Genomic DNA, 19,331 nt, shown 5'->3' on the forward strand with positions numbered 1-19,331 from the left:
AGGACGCACCATGCCCTCACCCGTTGCCTGGGGGAAAATGGGAGTGAGATGAGTATGTCTTTCGGCAGTCATGTGGGGGCTCACACTGTATTTCGGCAGTCATGTGGGGGCTCACACTTTATTTCGGCAGTCATGTGGGGGCTCACACTTTATTTCGGCAGTCATGTGGGGGCTCACACTTTATTTCGGCAGTCATGTGGGGGCTCACACTTTATTTCGGCAGTCATGTGGGGGCTCACACTTTATTTCGGCAGTCATGTGGGGGCTCACACTTTATTTCGGCAGTCATGTGGGGGCTCACACTGTATTTCGGCAGTCATGTGGGGGCTCACACTGTATTTCGGCAGTCATGTGGGGGCTCACACTGTATTTCGGCAGTCATGTGGGGGCTCACACTGTATTTCGGCAGTCATGTGGGGGCTCACACTGTATTTCGGCAGTCATGTGGGGGCTCACACTGTATTTCGGCAGTCATGTGGGGGCTCACACTGTATTTCGGCAGTCATGTGGGGGCTCACACTGTATTTCGGCAGTCATGTGGGGGCTCACACTGTATTTCGGCAGTCATGTGGGGGCTCACACTGTATTTCGGCAGTCATGTGGGGGCTCACACTGTATTTCGGCAGTCATGTGGGGGCTCACACTGTATTTCGGCAGTCATGTGGGGGCTCACACTGTATTTCGGCAGTCATGTGGGGGCTCACACTGTATTTCGGCAGTCATGTGGGGGCTCACACTGTATTTCGGCAGTCATGTGGGGGCTCACACTGTATTTCGGCAGTCATGTGGGGGCTCACACTGTATTTCGGCAGTCATGTGGGGGCTCACACTGTATTTCGGCAGTCATGTGGGGGCTCACACTATTTCGGCAGTCATGTGGGGGCTCACACTGTATTTCGGCAGTCATGTGGGGGCTCACACTGTATTTCGGCAGTCATGTGGGGGCTCACACTATTTCGGCAGTCATGTGGGGGCTCACACTGTATTTCGGCAGTCATGTGGGGGCTCACACTGTATTTCGGCAGTCATGTGGGGGCTCACACTGTATTTCGGCAGTCATGTGGGGGCTCACACTGTATTTCGGCAGTCATGTGGGGGCTCACACTGTATTTCGGCAGTCATGTGGGGGCTCACACTGTATTTCGGCAGTCATGTGGGGGCTCACACTGTATTTCGGCAGTCATGTGGGGGCTCACACTGTATTTCGGCAGTCATGCGGGGGCTCACACTGTATTTCGGCAGTCATGTGGGGGCTCACACTGTATTTCGGCAGTCATGCGGGGGCTCACACTGTATTTCGGCAGTCATGCGGGGGCTCACACCATTTCGGCAGTCATGTGGGGGCTCACTTTAAATAGGAGGCTACGCACTGTATATAAGAGGCTATATGGGGCTCACTGTATACAGAGAGGCTATGTGGGGACGCACAATGTATATAGGAGGCTCACATTGTATATAGGAGGCAATGTGGGGGCTCACACTATGTACCGGTGCTATGTGGAGACTCAGACTGTATATAGGGGTTCACACTGTATATAGGTAAGCAGACTCGTACTGCATGTAGGGGGCTGGGTGCAGGCTCATACGGTATACAGGGGGGGCTGTTAGCGTGCTCATAAGGCATATAGGGGGATGTCAATATACTTAATTCTGCTCAATATAAAGTGATAACATTTTATTAATATTAAATGTAATACTAATATTGAACAGTATTAATTTCAGCCTGTTGATTCCACCCTCTACAACAGGCATGATCTCATGTGGCCCCTTGGTAAAATTAATTGCCCACCCTTGCTGTAAATCAAAATAAGACTGCTAGAATTTTCATTACTAAGTTGCTGCACCTTCTCCTAAAAAATGCAATAAAAAGCAATTGTAACATTGTGTGTACACTAAAGATGATACCAATAAAATATAGCTCCACTAATATATAAAAAAAATGCCAACACAAACCCTTTTTTTTTTTTAGCCTTTAACTCATTTGTGACCACACTGGGTGTGGATTGTGGATGTATGGACTGTGTTCAGGAGCTGAGCCAGCACCATGTCTGGCAGGTACTAGCTGTATTCTGTATGTAACAGTAGCACCGATCGCTGCAGTTATGCCCTTAAATGCCGCTATTAATCTGTCTGAATGACCATGTCGCCAGGTCATTTTTACAGTCTAATGAACGACATAAAAACATAACCTAAAAATCTTTCGGAGTTGAGGTTTTTTTTGATCACACATGGATTCTTTTTTCCTTATTTCATTACATTATATGGTTTATCTAATGATGCCATTCAAAATTACAACTCGTCCTTTTCCCTAGTATTTCCCTTTTTTAATGAGGAGAATAGATTAATGCTACCAATAATTCTGGCTGACTTAACACAGAAAACTCACCAATACTATATATGTTGAAATAAAGCAATGCATTTCTAAATTTCACAGATCTTGCCCAGTTTTGACCATTGTGGCTTCAGGATTAGAGAAAATCCTAGAGTATTTGCTCTTTCTGGTCTCTGCTATAATCTAGCAATAAATGGTTACCTCTGCAGCTTGTCATTGTATTCCCAGAACTTCATCTGTACTTCAAGGTGATCTGCTCCTTTTCTTTTAAACTCTTCGATAGTTGCTAGCCAGTTGCCTTCAGCATTGAACGTAGCCTTTACCAAATCTATATGCTGTAGACCGGCCTGATTGACAAACTCTTGTTGGACTATATCGAGCTGTGTGCAAGGACAGTCATGTTACCATAAAGTAAGCAATTCATACATATACACAGTCACATCTCTCTGCAAGTCTGAAAAAAGACAAATAATGTCTGGGCATAGTCTAACAGTGGACACAGTAGGCTTCATTTAAGTGAATGGCTTCATCGGGGTTTCGGAGACTGACGGAAACCTCGATATAGTGTTTGGCGGAGAGAACTGTGTAAGTGTGAACCTAGCATTAGCCAGAAAGCCTATGGAAGAGTATTAGAGATGTAAAGTTTCATTGTTTTCATTTGTATTTCCTAATTCACTTGTTCACACAGCATTCCTCACAGAGTGCATATCTTCATCCACAAGATTGCTGGTGGAGGAGCGTGTGACTACATAAGTCCATCAACCTCCTCCATTAAAAAAACACAAAACTTCACATGAGAAGCCAATTCTCCAGTTGAAGGACGCCGATCACGTTCCTCCATCAGCAGTCATTTTGTGACCAGAAGAGCTGTGCAGCCCATGAGGAACGTCTAAGGGTATGTGCGCACGGTGCGGATTTGCTGCGGTTTTGACACTGCATTTTTATGCTGCGTCAAAACAGCAGCGGCCAGATGTTACAGCATGGTGGATGGGATTTCTAGAAATCCCATGCCCACTATGCGTTTTTGTGCACCTGCGGAAACTGACATGAGGTGCGTTTTTCAGGTCAGCAGTATGTCTATTTCTCTTGTGTTAACGCATGCAGATTTTACCCATAGACTTGCATTAGATAAGGAAAATCCGCATGCGTTAACGCATACAAAAACGCTACATGATCATCAAAGTTTGTTTAAAAAAAAACCTATTCTCTAATTTCAACATGAAGACATGAAAAACACATGCATAAAAACTGCATCAAAAAAAGCATGCGGCAAAACCGCATGTAAAAATCGCACCAAAAACTGAAAGTAACTTAATTTGCCTGTTAGGTGCGGAAATGGTGCAGAAATTCTGCAGCGTCAAAACTGCAGCAAATCTGCACTGTGTGCATATACCCTAATACTCATATTAGGAACTGGCATAAAATAATGTCTTCAACGCATTTATGGTAAAATAGAGCAGTCAACCAGATAGTGGAAAGCAAACTTTTCAGATTGTAGTTTTATGCCATTTTATGCCCTGATTAGGGGGTGACCAATTTGCCTAAGCTGCTATTAAAAAACTTTCAGAGATATTCTTTACACATATGGAACATTGGGAAACTTCATCTGGAGTGGACTCACTGACGTATGGAGAGCGATCAAGGCATGATTTGTGACCCAAGTCTTTGGAGGGAGACATCGGTGTCTGTCACCTATTGTCAGTGGAGCTCTAGTGCTTTAGTTTATCTCTCTGGATTTATTACAGTGGTGTTAACTAAAAAAAATTATATATATATTTTTTTATTTGTAAAGCACCAGCATATTCAAACTCAGACATCGGGCAACACAATATTCAGCAAGAGGGGTGAGGGCCCTGCTTGTCACCATATGATGTATGAATAGCGGAGGTGAGGCCAAGTGGTGGCACCTGTGTATGGCAGTGCATTGCGCATCTAAGCATAGAAATACGGAATAGAAATGGACATATAAACATACGCTGGCTAAAGACCAAACTAGGAGCATTTATCATCAGGTGATAGGCAATTTCTAAAGGCATGTCAGTCTCTTGAAATTGCACTCTCTGGGCCAGGAATGGCCACAAAGGTTAATCAGCACACAGATTATTGTCTGGTTTGGACATAAAACAATTGGAACGTTATCTGCTGGAATCAATTTTCTCCTTTTGACATTTGCAGTGGAAGATCTAGTCTATGCGTTACCTATTGTACAACAGACACCAGCGGCAGCAGTGTAGAGCATACATCCCAACTTCTGAGCAGAAAAAGGGACACCATGCAGAATTCCAGGACACCCCCCCCCCCTGACCATGCCTTCAAGTCATACGGTTTTATTCTCCCCAGGCCACAACAAAAATGTTAGAAAATGATGGACAACCCCTTTAAGACTTTGCTCACAATAGTGCTAAATCCTTCTGTTGTCCTGTTCCATTATGGAGCAGAGCCACAGAAACAGCTGGGGACGGATTCATTAGTAGACACACACAGGTCAGGCCCAACTGTCCCCACTGACTACAATGAGCTCTGCCAACTTTCTGTCCAGGTGTTCACCATATTTCCATTTTCAAGTTCTTGTTCTTTTAAGTTGATGCTCAGGCGGTGTGCTCAGCAATCCTCTCTGCTCTCACACCAAGGCATGTCAACTGTGGACGCCACAATATTCCCAGGACCAAGGGCAGAGAGGAGCAACTTATAAGGGGCTGGCTTTAAACTTTCACATTAATGCCCACGATTAGCATGTGGGTGTTAAAAATATTAAAATCATCTTAATTCCCTTCCCCTGCTCTCTGAGGCCGCTCCTGGTGCTCGTTTACAAGCTGCAGGGGTGACGTCACAACTATAGCTCACGACTGTTGAAACAATTCACTGAGCTTAGTGGTAATGACGCATACAGTACGAGTCCAGGGATCGGCTGCAGCAGTCGTGTGTTCTGTAGTCGTAAAATCACAGCTGCAGCCTGTAAACAATCACCAGCAGCAGCAGCAGAGAGGCGGCGCTGGAGGGCAAGTATAACTGGTTTTATAACTTAACACTAGCAAGCTGAAAGAAAGTTGAAAGCGGAAAACTTGTCTAAATTTTTTGCGTTTTCTTTCAGGTCTGCATTTCAACAGCGATGGCATTTTATTTTTTAATACCGATATGGCTGTATGGTGCCTTGATTTATGCAGGAGAAATTGTATTTTTTACACACTAATGGTACATAAAACTCTTAATTTCTATCATTTTTAATTTGTCACAACTTTATAAAAGAAGCAATATTGATACATATAAGTGTAAAAAGATTAACTATATTATGGTTCTACAGTAGAAGCTTACATTATAAAGCTGTTTGTCATCATGTAGTGAGTAAAACTGGAGATGACCTGGTTTACCATTGAGAACTAAGGTTTTGCTTCTAGGATCAAAAATCAAGCCAGTTTTCACATCATTTCCTGAAAAACAAAGCAAAAATATCAATTTTAAAAAGGTATGTAACTATAAAGAGGAGCATGTGCAAAACGATGGCTCTGTTGCATTAAGTATGCAATCATATTTCATTTTTGCACTTTTATTTGCTCACATTGTTCCGAGAGCCATAACTTTACACCTTTTTGAACCCACATAGCCAAATGAGAGCTTGTTTGTTTTTCAAAGGGATAAATTGTTTTTTTTTTAAAAACATCATTAGTTTTACCATATATGTAGTGTCATTTAAAAAATGTAGCAATTTTCAAACTTTTAATTGTTGTGCCTTTATAGCCCTAAATAACATTTCTCATACTTCTACTGTATGTCAGCAACATTTTTCCAGTGATCTTTTATTTTGTTAAGATGTTATGAATGCTAAAAACTTAGCAACAAATTTATATATATTTTTTTTAAGATAATGTACAAAATTTATTTGCAGTCCTATTTATGCATGAAGTGAGTGAGGGGCCCATTTAATGGAAGTCGGAGTCAGAGTCGTGAAGTCGGAGTTGGAGGTTTGGCTTACAGACTCCACAGCCCTGTAAAAAAAAGACCTCCCATGAACTTTTTTTTTCTCCTAAACCTTTGTATATGTCTATGTACTGAGGAGTAATTGTATTCCTATAATCGCCAATTGCTATCTTCTCTGGTATCTACTGCCGTTCTGCTGAGCTTCTGGGTGACGTCATTGCTATTTAAACGCTCCGGGTTATAACGGAATTGGCTTTTACTATATAAACCTATGGAGCTCAGAACACGGCTCCATAATCTTACACTGAGAAAAATTTCCAGTTCGCACAGAGCATAGAGTGATTTAGATAGTAATTCAGACTTTGTTATGACTCTGAAGAGGACCGAAACGGTAAAGTACCACTTTGTAAATAACCATTTGTCCGTCTAAAGCTGAATAAGGCTGTGTGCCCCCGATGCATTTTTTAAGCGTTTCCGCAGCGGCACAAACGCTGCAGAAATGCTTAAAAAACGCATGCTAGAAGCCTGCCATGTCCCCCAATGATAGTCCGCATGTGCTGTGCACATGCTGCGGAAATTTCCGCTGCGGATTATCATTGCGGAAAACAACGCAGCACTACCAATAATTTTGCGGAAGTGCTGCGCTTTCGCCGCCACTGACTTGCATTAGATCGCATGGATTACGCATCACTGTATATGTAGATGTGCATTCCACGCGTTCTAATGTGCGTATGGTACCCGGGTGTGGAGGACAGGAGACTCTCCTCCGGACCTGGGTAACATAGAAAACTGTAAAAAAAAATAAATAAAAAAAATAAAATAAAAAATATATACTTACCTTCTGGCGGCCTGCGGTGTGCTCCTCCTTGCTTGCCGGCAGTTCGCGATGGACTGAAGGACCTGCGCTGACGTCATAGTCATGTGACGGGTCACACGACGCTGACGTCGGCAGGTCCTTCAGTTACCGCTGCTGGCAAGGGAGAACGGAGGGAAGCAAGACACCGGGGGGCCATCAGAGGGTAAGTATATATTTATTTTTTTATTTTTTGACATTCTCTCTGGTCACAGTATATAAATCCATGCTGTTTGCATGGATTTATATAGTGTGACCAAGTTGTCAAGCACTTTCCAAGTGATGCTAAAATCGCTTGGAAAGCGCTTGTCAACCCGCATGCGGAAATGCATGTGAAGAACGCTTCACTTCCGCATGTCCCTGGCAGGAAAACGCATGAACAATCCGCATGTACAATCCGCGCGTACAATCCGCGCATGCGTTTTTTCTGCCAGGGAGATGCAGAAACGCTCAGGAAAAAATCCTGAGCATTTCTGCATCGTGGGCACATAGCCTTAGGGTTTGTTTTTGAGCAATTCCACCATAGAGTTATGGGTTTTGCTTTTATGGCCTTCATTTAGTAGTATTTTTAGCACAAATACAGAGATACCAAACGTAAAGGGATTTTATATTTTAGTGTTCAATAAAAATTCAGAACTTTGCAAAAAAAAAAAAGTAATCATTGGTTCATCGTTTTTTTCTTAGACCCTTAACTTCTTTGCAATGGAGCTTTGTGAGGGCTTATTTATTGCGTGCTGATTTGAAGGTTTTATTTATGACAAGTTTTCATATATTTTCAGTATTTTATTCATCTTTCTATGACCTGCATACCCTTATAAACAGCTTAGAACAATTGATTCGACTGTCAGATCACAATCTGTCCAAATCCATTGAGAAACAAACGGAAATAATTTTGAAGGGGAATGTACAAAAACTAAGATAATATGATTGCATTAGTGTGATGTGGGGATGCGGTTTTGTTCAGAATAAGCCAATCACATTTAAACTCATGTTATATATTAGAAAATACATAGCTGCCATCACCTACAGTGATCCTGATTGATGCCAATATAAAGTTTAGCTGTTCTAGTAGGATTTGCTAGACATTTTTTAGTTGCATTTTATAGCAAAAGTCATGGTCTATAAACTGCTTACAACACAGCAAAGGGATCTCATTGTTGAAATTTATCATTCAATAAAAGGGTAAAAAAAATTTTTCCAAGGCATTAGATATACCATGAAACAATGAAAACTGTCATGGCTTAAATTTGACACAACAATGGCCTTACCTAGAACTGAACATCCCTCAAAAATTGATGAAAAGACAAAAAAAAATTGTTTGAGAAGCTATAAAGAGGCCTACAGCAAAGTTTAAGGAGCTGGAAGAATTTCAGGCACGTACTGGCTGTGTATGGTGACAATCTTTTGTATTTTTCATGTTTGCCTTGTAGCCTAGGGGTGGCAAGACAGAAGCCTTTTCTTACAAAGAAAAACATCCAAGCCCAGCTATTTTTAAACAAAACCTATATCTAGTCTGTGAAAAGCAAGTGGGAAAAAGTCCTATGGTCTTCTGAGACCAAGATTGAACTTTTTGGCCAGAATTTCAAGAAGGTATGTTTGGTGCAAAACCAGCACTGTGCACTACAAAAACACCACCATGCTCAAAGTAAAGCATGTTGGAGGCAGCATTTTGCTGTGGGGATATTTTCGGCAGCTGGAACTAGGGCTTTAGTCAAATTAGAGGGAATTATCAGTCAATTTTGCATCAAAACCTTCAGGCTTCTTCTAAAGAGCTGAAGATTAATTTCACTTTTCAGCATGACCACGACTTTAAGCATACTGTGCTTCTAACACAACAAAAGAATGGCTTTGCCAGAAGATCAGAGCTTTTGAATGGCCCAAACCTGACACCAATTGAAAATATGTGGATTGACGTGAAGAGGTCTGTACACATGAGATGTCCTTACAATCTGACCAATTTAGAGCATTTCTACAAGGAAGAGTAGGCATAGATTGCCAATTCAAGATGTGCCATGCTGATACTCCTAACCAAAATGAATAATTGTCATCACAAATTCAAAAGATACTTCAACAAAGTGTTGGTTTAACTCCTTAGCAACGTATCACATTCAGTTACTTCGCATGCCGGCTCTCTGCCTTTGATGCAGGCACAGAAACGGAGCCTGCATCTTTCCCGGCAGATGATGGCCACCCATGGCTGTTAACCTGTTGAATGCTGCCGGCAATCTCTGAAAGCCAAATTTACAGTGCATCGGCAGGGAGGCACATTGTTCCAAGTGCTCATAGGCATCTCTGTGACACTATTGCGGGGCACCGATGTGTTTTCCTGACAGTTGAGAGTCAGCTGAAGACCCCCCGTGCTTGTCATGATGGTACACCTGTGAACTGGTGTTCATAGGAGACTGACTTCTGCTGTATACAGCAGTACTATGGCAGGTTCAAGTCCCACATTATTATTTTTTTCAGAAAAAGATTTTAGTTTTTTTATTGAATTGTAGAGATCATACGTGACATTAAAAAGGTGGAAAAAGTTCAGAAATGATTTTTCTTAGTATGATTTTTTTTTTTTTTACATGACGACAAAAACATGGCATTTTAACAGGGTTCTGTACATATATATATATATATATATATCTCCGCTGCATACAGGAGAAGCAAAAACAAATTCATGAGCAGAACTTTATAAGCATTCATTAGTACTTTAAAAGTGTGATTAAAAATGATACCTTTTACTAGGCCTTGGACAATTCCTGTCACTTTTAAATTGGCATCAATGATTGTGATTTCTGAAGAAAAGAAAAAAATTCAGAATTTAAATAAATTCAAGAGGAAAACAGGAGAGAACTGTAACAACTAACACACATTCAAAAAGCATTCTAAACAAATACTGCTAAGATAGCTTCACATGTATACATGTTCTTGATGCCATTAGCTACGGCCCACACCAGATCATAGCCTTCCCATACCCTATACAAAGGCGCAATGCTAATTTATGGGAAAGACTTGTGGGGTCATACTGGTCACTACAATCAATAATAAGTTGAGGGTAGTAATTTTCAAAATGGGGTTATATCTCTGGGTTTTTTTTATTAAGTAATTCAAATTGTTGTAGAAATACAAAAATAGCGTGCACCACCGAACAAACACTGGGATCTACCTTATGCACACTAAGTAGCCACAGACAAAACCAGAGAAACCGAGGCGTGCATACAGCAGGGACGCCTGACAGTATCATCCATCACCTTTGCTCAGATGCTTAAACTTCCGGGTCGCCTGACAATGGCGGCGTGCATTAACCCAGGGCAAATGGAGCTTCTGATGGCAATCTCCCTTCCCGCCATATGCCAGCTGGTAACTATTATTTTGTTATCCCTCATATATATGTACAACTACCATACTTTCTATGACGCTTTCCCCTGAGTCGATACGCGTGGGGCTTTCATTCCCTGCTCGGACCATTCTGTGTATCTAGGGGCAATTAATCATGGAGGGGGAAGTATTTGCTGTTTCCTCACGTTATCTTCTACCATTTGTTTGTGGAGAGGTATTGTGCTCTTCCATTACTGGTATTTGGTACCTGTGATTTATTGATTAGGGTATTTTCCCTACAGCATGTACACTGTATTGTGCTCTGCATTATTTGGATAGATTTATCCCCTAGTTGGCATTTTATAGGCACAACTTTGGCCTGGTCAGGGAATGCTACAGTCATACCAGGCTGTTACGGATTTTCCTTAGCCATGAGGCTTTTTAATTGTTTTTAACTTTTTTGGTCTTTTGTATGTAATGAATTATGTGCAATAAAACTCTTTATTATTAATCTATTTCTGGTGATCCCTATATATGCTCACCTCTGTTTCTTTATTTTTGTTTAAATTCAAATTGTTGGCAAATGCTATGCAAATCACATAATTAGGCAGGAAATTTGCATCATGCTCTTTCATGTAGTTGCCCTGTTGAATATCTAGGCTAAAGATCAGGGAAACATGCAGTGTGAATTAAAAATCCCAAACAGCCTAAATAGGAAGATGGGTTTTTACAGTGGAGCAAGATGGACCCAATAAATTGGGCAAAAAGTTACATAGTCATGCATAAGGCTGTGTGCCCACGATGCGTTTAAGCGTTTCCGCAACAGCAAAAACGCTGCAGAAACGCTTAAAAAACGCATGGTAGAAGGCCTGCCATGTTCCCCAATGATAATCCGCATGTGCTGTGCACATGCTGCGGAAATTTCCGCTGCGGATTATCATTGCGGAAAAAAACATGAAGTGTGAACATAGGTTCTCTTTAAATGCCATTTACCTGCAGATTAACCTTTTATTTGCAGGTAAATGATTTCTGGAGGAGAAAGGTTCCCTTTAAGTAGTACATACAGAAGATAATAGTGATCTTACTGTTATCCATATGGGATGTGCATAGTAAAGATCCATCAGGAGAAACAGCGATGTGTTCAATAGCGGCTCCAAGACGAGGGAGAAACTCTTTCTTGTGTTCTAAGCTGTAAGACCATTGAACCAACACGGATTCAACACCACCACTAAATAGTATGGTACCTACAAAAAAAAAAATACATAATTTGTAGTGTCTATAGTACTAAATTTGACTTCATTTTCTTAGACATTGTTTTAAGATACTTAAGGGGAACCTGTCACTAGTTTTTCACCCTCTAAAACCTGCCCATCATCTTTAAGATCATAAGAATGGGGTTCCTGCAACCCCTTTATATCCTCAGACATGCTCCTGCATACCGCAGAAAATTTATTTTATACTTGTCCCGCGCTGTATGTAAATTGTGTGGTCTGGTCCGATGGGTTTCTCCCCATTGTGATTGGCACCGCCCCGGTCCATTCAGATACATGCATTTATAAGAGAAGGCGGTAAGTGGATGATGTCTCTCCATCATCAACGTTGCGTCCGAAGTCTTGCGCCTGTGCACTGGAGTCACTGGCAGTGAGGCGCGCCTGCGCAGCTCTCTGATTCCACTGCGCAGGCACGAGGCTTCAGACTCTACGTGGATGACAGAGGGAAGGGACCGGGGCGGCGGTGATCACAATGTGGAGGCACCCATCGGACCGGACAGTTTACATACAGTATGGGGCAAATATGAAAACTTGTGCGGTATGCAGGAGCACACGAGGATATAAATGGGTTGCAGGAACCCCATTCTTATGATCGAAAAAGGTGATGGGCAGGGTTTATAAGCCAAAAAACTGGTGACAAGTTCCCTTTAAGTAAGAGGTTAATACTAAACAAAACAAATACTTATTTGGCACTACAAAGTGAAGAAGGACTCCCAGAGATATTCAGCCTAGGCATGCAGAGACTAATACACTTTGGAACCAAGTGCGCTCGAACCTTTTTGCTAGGCTCATAAAATCCTCATTATATAAACCGGATTATACAATCATTCTGACACGGATTACCAAATCTAGGAGATTCATCTAAAAACATACAGTTTACATTGTGTAGTCTGATGACAGGCCTACCTTAAAAGGGTTAACCCATGCTTGGCCTTTCAGAAGTAACTAAGTGCTGTCCAATAGAGGTAGGGCTCCGCAAACCACTAGGCAGCAGTAGCTGTGCCCTACAGAGGAGCTAGGTCTGCACCACTCACAAAGGGCATCAGCCTCACCTAGCAGCAGACTACATTAAGAGAGTACACTACAATTCCTATCTGTTGTCACAGTCAGGGCCGTATTTGCCACTAGGCACCCGAGGGCAGCAGGTTGGGGGAGAGCGCCACCATGAAGGAAGATTATTATTTAAACTTCCCCCTTCCTCTCACCTCCTCAGGACTTCGCATGAAATCAGCCATCTTTATTTGTGTGGGTGGGGAAGAGGTGAGAGCATTGGCAGAGGAGCAGCGATCAGCTCCCTGCAAGACAGAGGAAGTTACAAGATATAAGTGAAGGACCTTCCATGACATCATGCCATGTGACTTATGGTAGGAGCCATGAAACAGATTGCAAGTGAAACATCACGAGACAGTGACAAACAAGTGACATTTAATTAGGGAACGGGTGCATGGGATGCAGGCTACATATATGGGGGTACATATGGGTGGGTGCAGGCTATATGTGTGGGTACATGTGGGTGGGTGCAGGATATATGGGGGTGCAGGCTATATGTGGGGGTACATATGGGTGGGTGAAGGCTATATGTGGGGGTACATATGGGTGGGTGAAGGCTATATAGGCAGCACGGTGGCTAAGTGGTTAGCACTGCAACCTCCCAGTTCTGTGGTCCAGGATTCAAATCCCACCAAGGGCGACATCTGATCTGTCAGGAGTTTGTATGTTCTCCCACTGTTTGTGTGGGTTTCCTCCGTCTTCTCCGGTTTCCTCCCACATTCCAAAGACATAGTGATAGGGAATGTAGATTGTGAGCCCCAATGAGTACAGTGATGATAATGTATGTAAAGCGCTGCGGAACATGATGGCGCTATATAAACAAAGCATAATAAAATATGTGTGGGGGTGCAGGCTATTTGTGAGGGTGCATATGTGGAAGCAGGCTGTATGTGGGGGTACATATGAGGGTGAACGCTGTATGTGGAGGTTACATGTGGGTGCAGGAATTATGTGGGGGTACATGGAGGTGCAAACTTTATGTGAGGGTTACATGGGGGTGCAGACTGCATGTAATAGTGCGCCACAAAAGAGGGGAAGGTAAGCACTCCTTAGTGGAGCTGAAGACAGAAGGAACTTTTATTGTAGACCAGGGGTCTCAAACTCGGCTAAGTATATGGGCGGCACATAGAAAAAAATGTGAATTTGAAGGACCGCATTCTCTGCAGGATGATATGAAATTTTTAATGATACCACATTGTTTTTTTATATACAGTACAGACCAAAAGTTTGGACACACCTTCTCATTTAAAGACTTTTCCATATTTTCATAACTATGAAAATTGTACATTCACACTGAAGGCATCAAAACTATGAATTAACACATGTGGAATTATATACTTAAAAAAGTGTGAAACAACTGAAAATATGTCTTATATTCTAGGTTCTTCAAAGTAGCCACCTTTAGCTTTGATGACTGCTTTGCACACTTTTGGCATTCTCTTGATGAGCTTCAAGAGATAGTCACCGGAAATGGTCTTCCAACAAGAGAAGTAATGGCCCATGCTGGTCACTAACTTGTAGAACATTCAACTGAAAAGAATCACTGGCTTCGGGCCAGGCCGCAATCATTATGGGGGCTCCGGTGCCTGCAGCAGCATTAAGGAGCCTCAAGGGCCGCATGCGGCCCTCGGGCTGCGTGTTGAGATCCCTGCTGTAGACAGCAAGAGGGAGTGGTATTTATTGGCACAGTGTGGAGGGAGTATAGTGGGGTACTGAAGATGAGGACAATTTGGAGGCTATAGTTTATAACGCAGGTACAGGGTGGAGGGCGAACGGTGTATTGGCCATAATTGTTAAGGGGGGTGGTTTGACAGTTTTTGTTCATAAGGAATGACAGTGTGGCGGGCATAGTTCATGGGGGTGGGGTGGCATTATAATATCTAAGTGGGGACAGTGTGGAGGCAATATTTTATAGGAGAGGAGGTCATGTATCATAAGAGGGCCAGTGCAGGAGTCACTTTTTTGGGCAGAGCGCACAGTGAGGAGCAATTATTTATTTGGGGCAAAGCATGGGCAGCTATTTTTATTTAGGTGGCATTATAATGACACTTTATTTTTAAGGGCTCTTTGTCAGGATGTGCTGCAGAAGACTGGAGAAGAGGTGAGCTATAGCGCTGGGACTAGATGAAAAAGAGAAGAAGAATGTCAACCAGAGGAGATTTCACCTATGAAGTACCTGGATCTAAGGAGGCATCTACACTGGTCAATCGCAGCACTTAAATGGCCACCGGTTTTATGAAGCTGATTGGCAGTCATTTATTAGCCTGTTTAGACCGGCCAACAGCAACATCATCCGCGCAGAAAGCCATCCTTAATATGACATCTCTCTGCACATATAGTAAAAACGTTCTCGGCAGCACGTTTACACAGTTTGATCTGCTGCAGAGAACAAGGATATTTAGGTAAGCTTAAAGGGGTATTCCCATGTCCAAATCTTTCCTCATGTACAGGGCATTGCAGGACCTTAGGTATTCATGGTTATGACCACTAGCGACTAGCTAACTATCACTAGGTCAGTGGTTGTAACCATTAATACCCAAGGTCCTGCAATGCCTGCATATGAGGAAAGAGACATAGCGAATCAGAAAAACTATACTACATTTCTAATTGGAGGTATTTGCTCATACTATTAGTTATTCCACCTACTACATATTGGGATAGGATCTTGGAGATCGGAATACCCCTTTAAAGGGAATCCGTCCCCACATCTGACCTATGTAAACTATCAATATGGGCATACAGGTTATAGACTGCGGAGGAGAGTGATACCTGTATGTTTCATATCAGATGCTTTGTTGTTGATAAATCATCTTTTAATTACTTTATATAAATGACCTCTTCCAGGCTATGGGGAGTACGCTGCCTGGAAGATAATGTGCGGAAGCAGCAATTTCTCCATGTATCTCACCTCCCATCAGCATCTCTCTGGCCCTGTGGCATTGGCTGCTCCAGAGGAAATCTCGCACGTGAGCACTACTGTTCTCTTCTCTCCTCCGCAGTCTTCTATCATTCTACAGGCATCAAGTGCCTCCTGCACAGGTTCTGCTCCCAGTGTGATTAGACGCATATGCCGAGAACACTGGGAAAGGCTCCTGGGCAGAAAGCACTTGATGCTTGTGCCCATAGAAGGACGGAAGACTGCGGAGGAGAGAAGAGAACAGTAACGCGCACGTGCGAGCAGCCAACGTCACAGGGACAGAGTGACGCAGATGGGAGGCTAATTCACGTCCGACTTCTGTCCAATATTTTTTTTTTTTTTAAATCTTATTAGATTTTTTAAAATCTGATGAAAATTAGAGAAAAATCACCCGAGTTTTCGGAATGAAACTAAAGTGATTTCTCATACACTCGTCTGCAGGAGCCCTTAGAATGTCAGCTGAACCCGGTGAGTTTGGACAACATTAGTCTGCTGTGTTTGGGGCGTTTTAACTATTATCTATAGGGTATGGACAACTTTAGTCTGACTTATCAGTAGGGGGCGTCAGGGCTTAGAGTGCCTAGGGCAGCATGAACACAAAATACGGCCCTGGTCACAGTCAGTGGAAACTAGATATAAAAAGGACACAGGTCTTCCACATTATATTTAAAAAAAGTATTTTTACAACTTTTATACATTAGCTATCACGAACCTTGAGCAGAAAAGACAAGATCAGAAACAGAATCATGATGCCAATGCAGAGATGAGTAAGTGTAGTTTTGCTTATGGTTAAAATTTCTCCTATAAAGAAAAAATATCACATTTTGTAATCTGCATTGTATAGAACAACAACTCAATTTCATCACAAGTTAGGAAAGAAGCAATTCAACGGCAATTACTAAAGGATCTGTTAAAGAAAAACAACAAAACAAACAGCTCTTCAAGCGAGATCTGCTGTGTTGAGGGAGGATCAGATATCCATTTTTTTATCCCACAAAAATATTATATTTGGTTAGCATGTATAGAAAAACAATTGAATTAATTTGGCACTCATTGTATTGGCCATCAGGCACGTAATTATACTGAATGCTGTACCACCAAAGTAGGACCAATAAAAGCTAAATCTTGTAATCACGCAAAAAAAAAGCACTCACATAGCTCTGTTGTCGGAAAAGTATAAAAGTTATGACGCACAAAAACAAATTATTTTTGTTTTTCAAAACAGAATATTGTATAAAAATAAACTACATAAATTTGTATTGCCATAAACTCACTGAGCTACAGATTAAAGTAAGCACCATCTTTGCTGCAAACGAAAATCGTAAAATATAAAATGTAGTAAAACAGCAGAATTGGTGTTTATTTTTTTAAATTGTATTTCTTCCAATAAAGAGGTCTATTAGGTGGTGTGAACCCGGGCATGGGCCACTGAAATACAACTATCTGCAAGAATAAGCCCTCATACAGCTAGGCCTACAAAACAAAGAAAAAGGTCATGGCTTCTGGAATGCAACAATGAAAAACTAAAAAGTATGTGGACATTATAGCCAAATCAAGTCTGATCCTTAATGAGGTTAAAGATAGATGTAGCACTAGAACCCTGTAGTAAGTTTATTTTTAGGAATAAAAAGAAACCATTATGGTTAATCGGACAGTACAACGTATAATAAAACAACAGAGCATTTAACCCCTTACATCCGCTGTACATGTACGGCACAAGCTCGTCCCATACTCAGCAGGTCATGGCTATGTGTCACAGATAGGACCTGCCTCTAGCAAACGCAGGTGGAACAAAGCGACACCCATGATTCTTAACCTGTTAAATGCCGCTGTCAATCTCTGACAGCAGCATTAACAGTGCGCCTGCATGCGGTGCGCTATTCCATGCTTCCATCACGAGATCACAGGTTGCTACAAAACCTGGGGGTCTGTTGAAGACCTCCGTGCTCGTCATTATGAAGATCCCTTGAAATCCTGCATGTGGTCGGGCGCAGACCGTGATTGTCACTATATGCAGCAATACTATGGTATATAGTACAAGCGATCAGACAATCGCAGGTTAAAGTCACCTAAGAGGATTAACAAGTACAGTGAAAGTAAAAAACAAACAAAAAAAAAAGCCAAGTTCAAATCACCTCGCTTTTCCCCCATTAAAAATACACTTATGTGGTAAAGCCACGTAGAGAAAAGTCCGATCTATCAAATTATAAATAATTAAACCAATCAGTAAACGGGAAAAAAAATCAGGAACGCCAAAATTATGGGTTTTTTTGGTCACTGCAATATCTATATATAAAAAAAAAAGAAAAAAAGATGTAACAAGCGATCAAATTGTCATATATCCCAAAATGGTATCAGTAAAAAATAAGCTATCACACAGCTCCATTGACTGAAAAATGAAAACGATACGAGTCTCGGAAAATGGCGACACACCTTAAAAAAAAAATAAAAATTTTTAACAAAAACACAAGTCTTTTTTCCACCACTGAAAAAAAAAAAAAAGTGATGTGTTTGGTATTGTTGTAAGCGTACCGATGAGGAGAATCATATTGTGAGGTCATTTTACCACACAATGTACACTGAAAAAAAGTGGCAGCGGGGGATGAGCTGAGGACAGGAGGCAGCAGCCGTGGCCATGCATGCCAGGGTGGGGGATCCAGGGGTGCCATGCATGCCAGGGTGGGGGATCCAAGGGGTGCCATGCATACCAGGGTGGGGGGGTCCAAGGGGTGCCATGCATACCAAGATGGGGGAATCAAGGGGTGCCATGCATACCAAGATGGGGGAATCAAGGGGTGCCATGCATACCAAGATGGGGATGAGGGCCACATATAACAGGAAGGAGGGGGCCATATACCAGGATGGGGAATATTAACAGAATTGGGGGACATTACCCCTATAACAGTGTCAGCAGCAGACCCCTTCCCCCTTAACAGTGCATCATGACCACATTTTTTGCTTACATTTTTTTTTCTATTTTCCTCCTCTAAAACTTAGGTGCATCTTATGGTCCGGTGTGTCTTATAGTCCGAAAAATACAGTACTAAAGCCAAAAAAAAAAAATCTGATGCCATCTGTTCCTTAACCGGTTCCCGACCGCCCACTGTAGATAAACATCGGCGCTTGCTGGGCTCTGTGCAGCGCCGACGTTTAAAAACGGTGGGTGGTCTCGCAGTGCTCAGGACCCCCAGGGTCCTGCAAGCGCTGCGATTCCGGTGCAGAGCGTTAGCTCTGACAGGGGACATCATCGGGACCTGATTGGATCAGGTCCCAGTGATGTTAACCCTTTGCTATGTTCTATATGCCGCGATCTATAGTGATCGCGGCATATAGAAGATAGACAGAGGAGAGGGGGTCATCTTACTTACTTCTCCGACGACCCCTGATACCTTCCAGGACCTGGGGCTGCTATGGCAGCTGGAGGTCACATGACCGCCTCCAGATCTGCCATATATGGTGTCCTGCCTGGCTCAGCCTGCAGCTGAAGCCAGGCAGGAGACTCTGACTGTGAAACAGTCAGCGAAGATCTCATGTAATGTAATACATGTCTATTACATTACATGAGATCAGTGATCAGAAAAATAAAAATTAATGTCCCATACAGGGACTAAGTAAAAATGTAAAAAAAAGTAAAAAAAAAAAGTTTTTAAACTGTAAAAAAAAAAAAATCACAAAATAAATAAA

The 19,331-nt window shown here is 42.2% G+C and overlaps 1 protein-coding gene across 1 annotated transcript in view; it reads right to left on the reverse strand.

Annotated features, from left to right (window-relative positions):
* The window catches only part of WDR75 (WD repeat domain 75), a 94,552-nt gene that overhangs the window by 38,745 nt on the left and 36,476 nt on the right, over positions 1-19,331 (reverse strand). The window contains exons 8-12 of the mRNA XM_073647837.1: positions 16,360-16,448; positions 11,495-11,653; positions 9,827-9,886; positions 5,645-5,760; positions 2,534-2,712 (exon numbers count right to left, since the gene is read on the reverse strand). Of these exons, the coding sequence (XP_073503938.1) occupies positions 2,534-2,712; positions 5,645-5,760; positions 9,827-9,886; positions 11,495-11,653; positions 16,360-16,448 (603 nt within the window). The remainder of the gene's footprint in view (positions 1-2,533; positions 2,713-5,644; positions 5,761-9,826; positions 9,887-11,494; positions 11,654-16,359; positions 16,449-19,331) is intronic.

The sequence above is a fragment of the Phyllobates terribilis genome, unplaced genomic scaffold, assembly GCF_046119375.1.
Source record: "Phyllobates terribilis strain yellow unplaced genomic scaffold, ASM4611937v1 Scaffold_9__5_contigs__length_417890890, whole genome shotgun sequence".
NCBI classification, from domain to species: Eukaryota; Metazoa; Chordata; class Amphibia; order Anura; family Dendrobatidae; genus Phyllobates; species Phyllobates terribilis.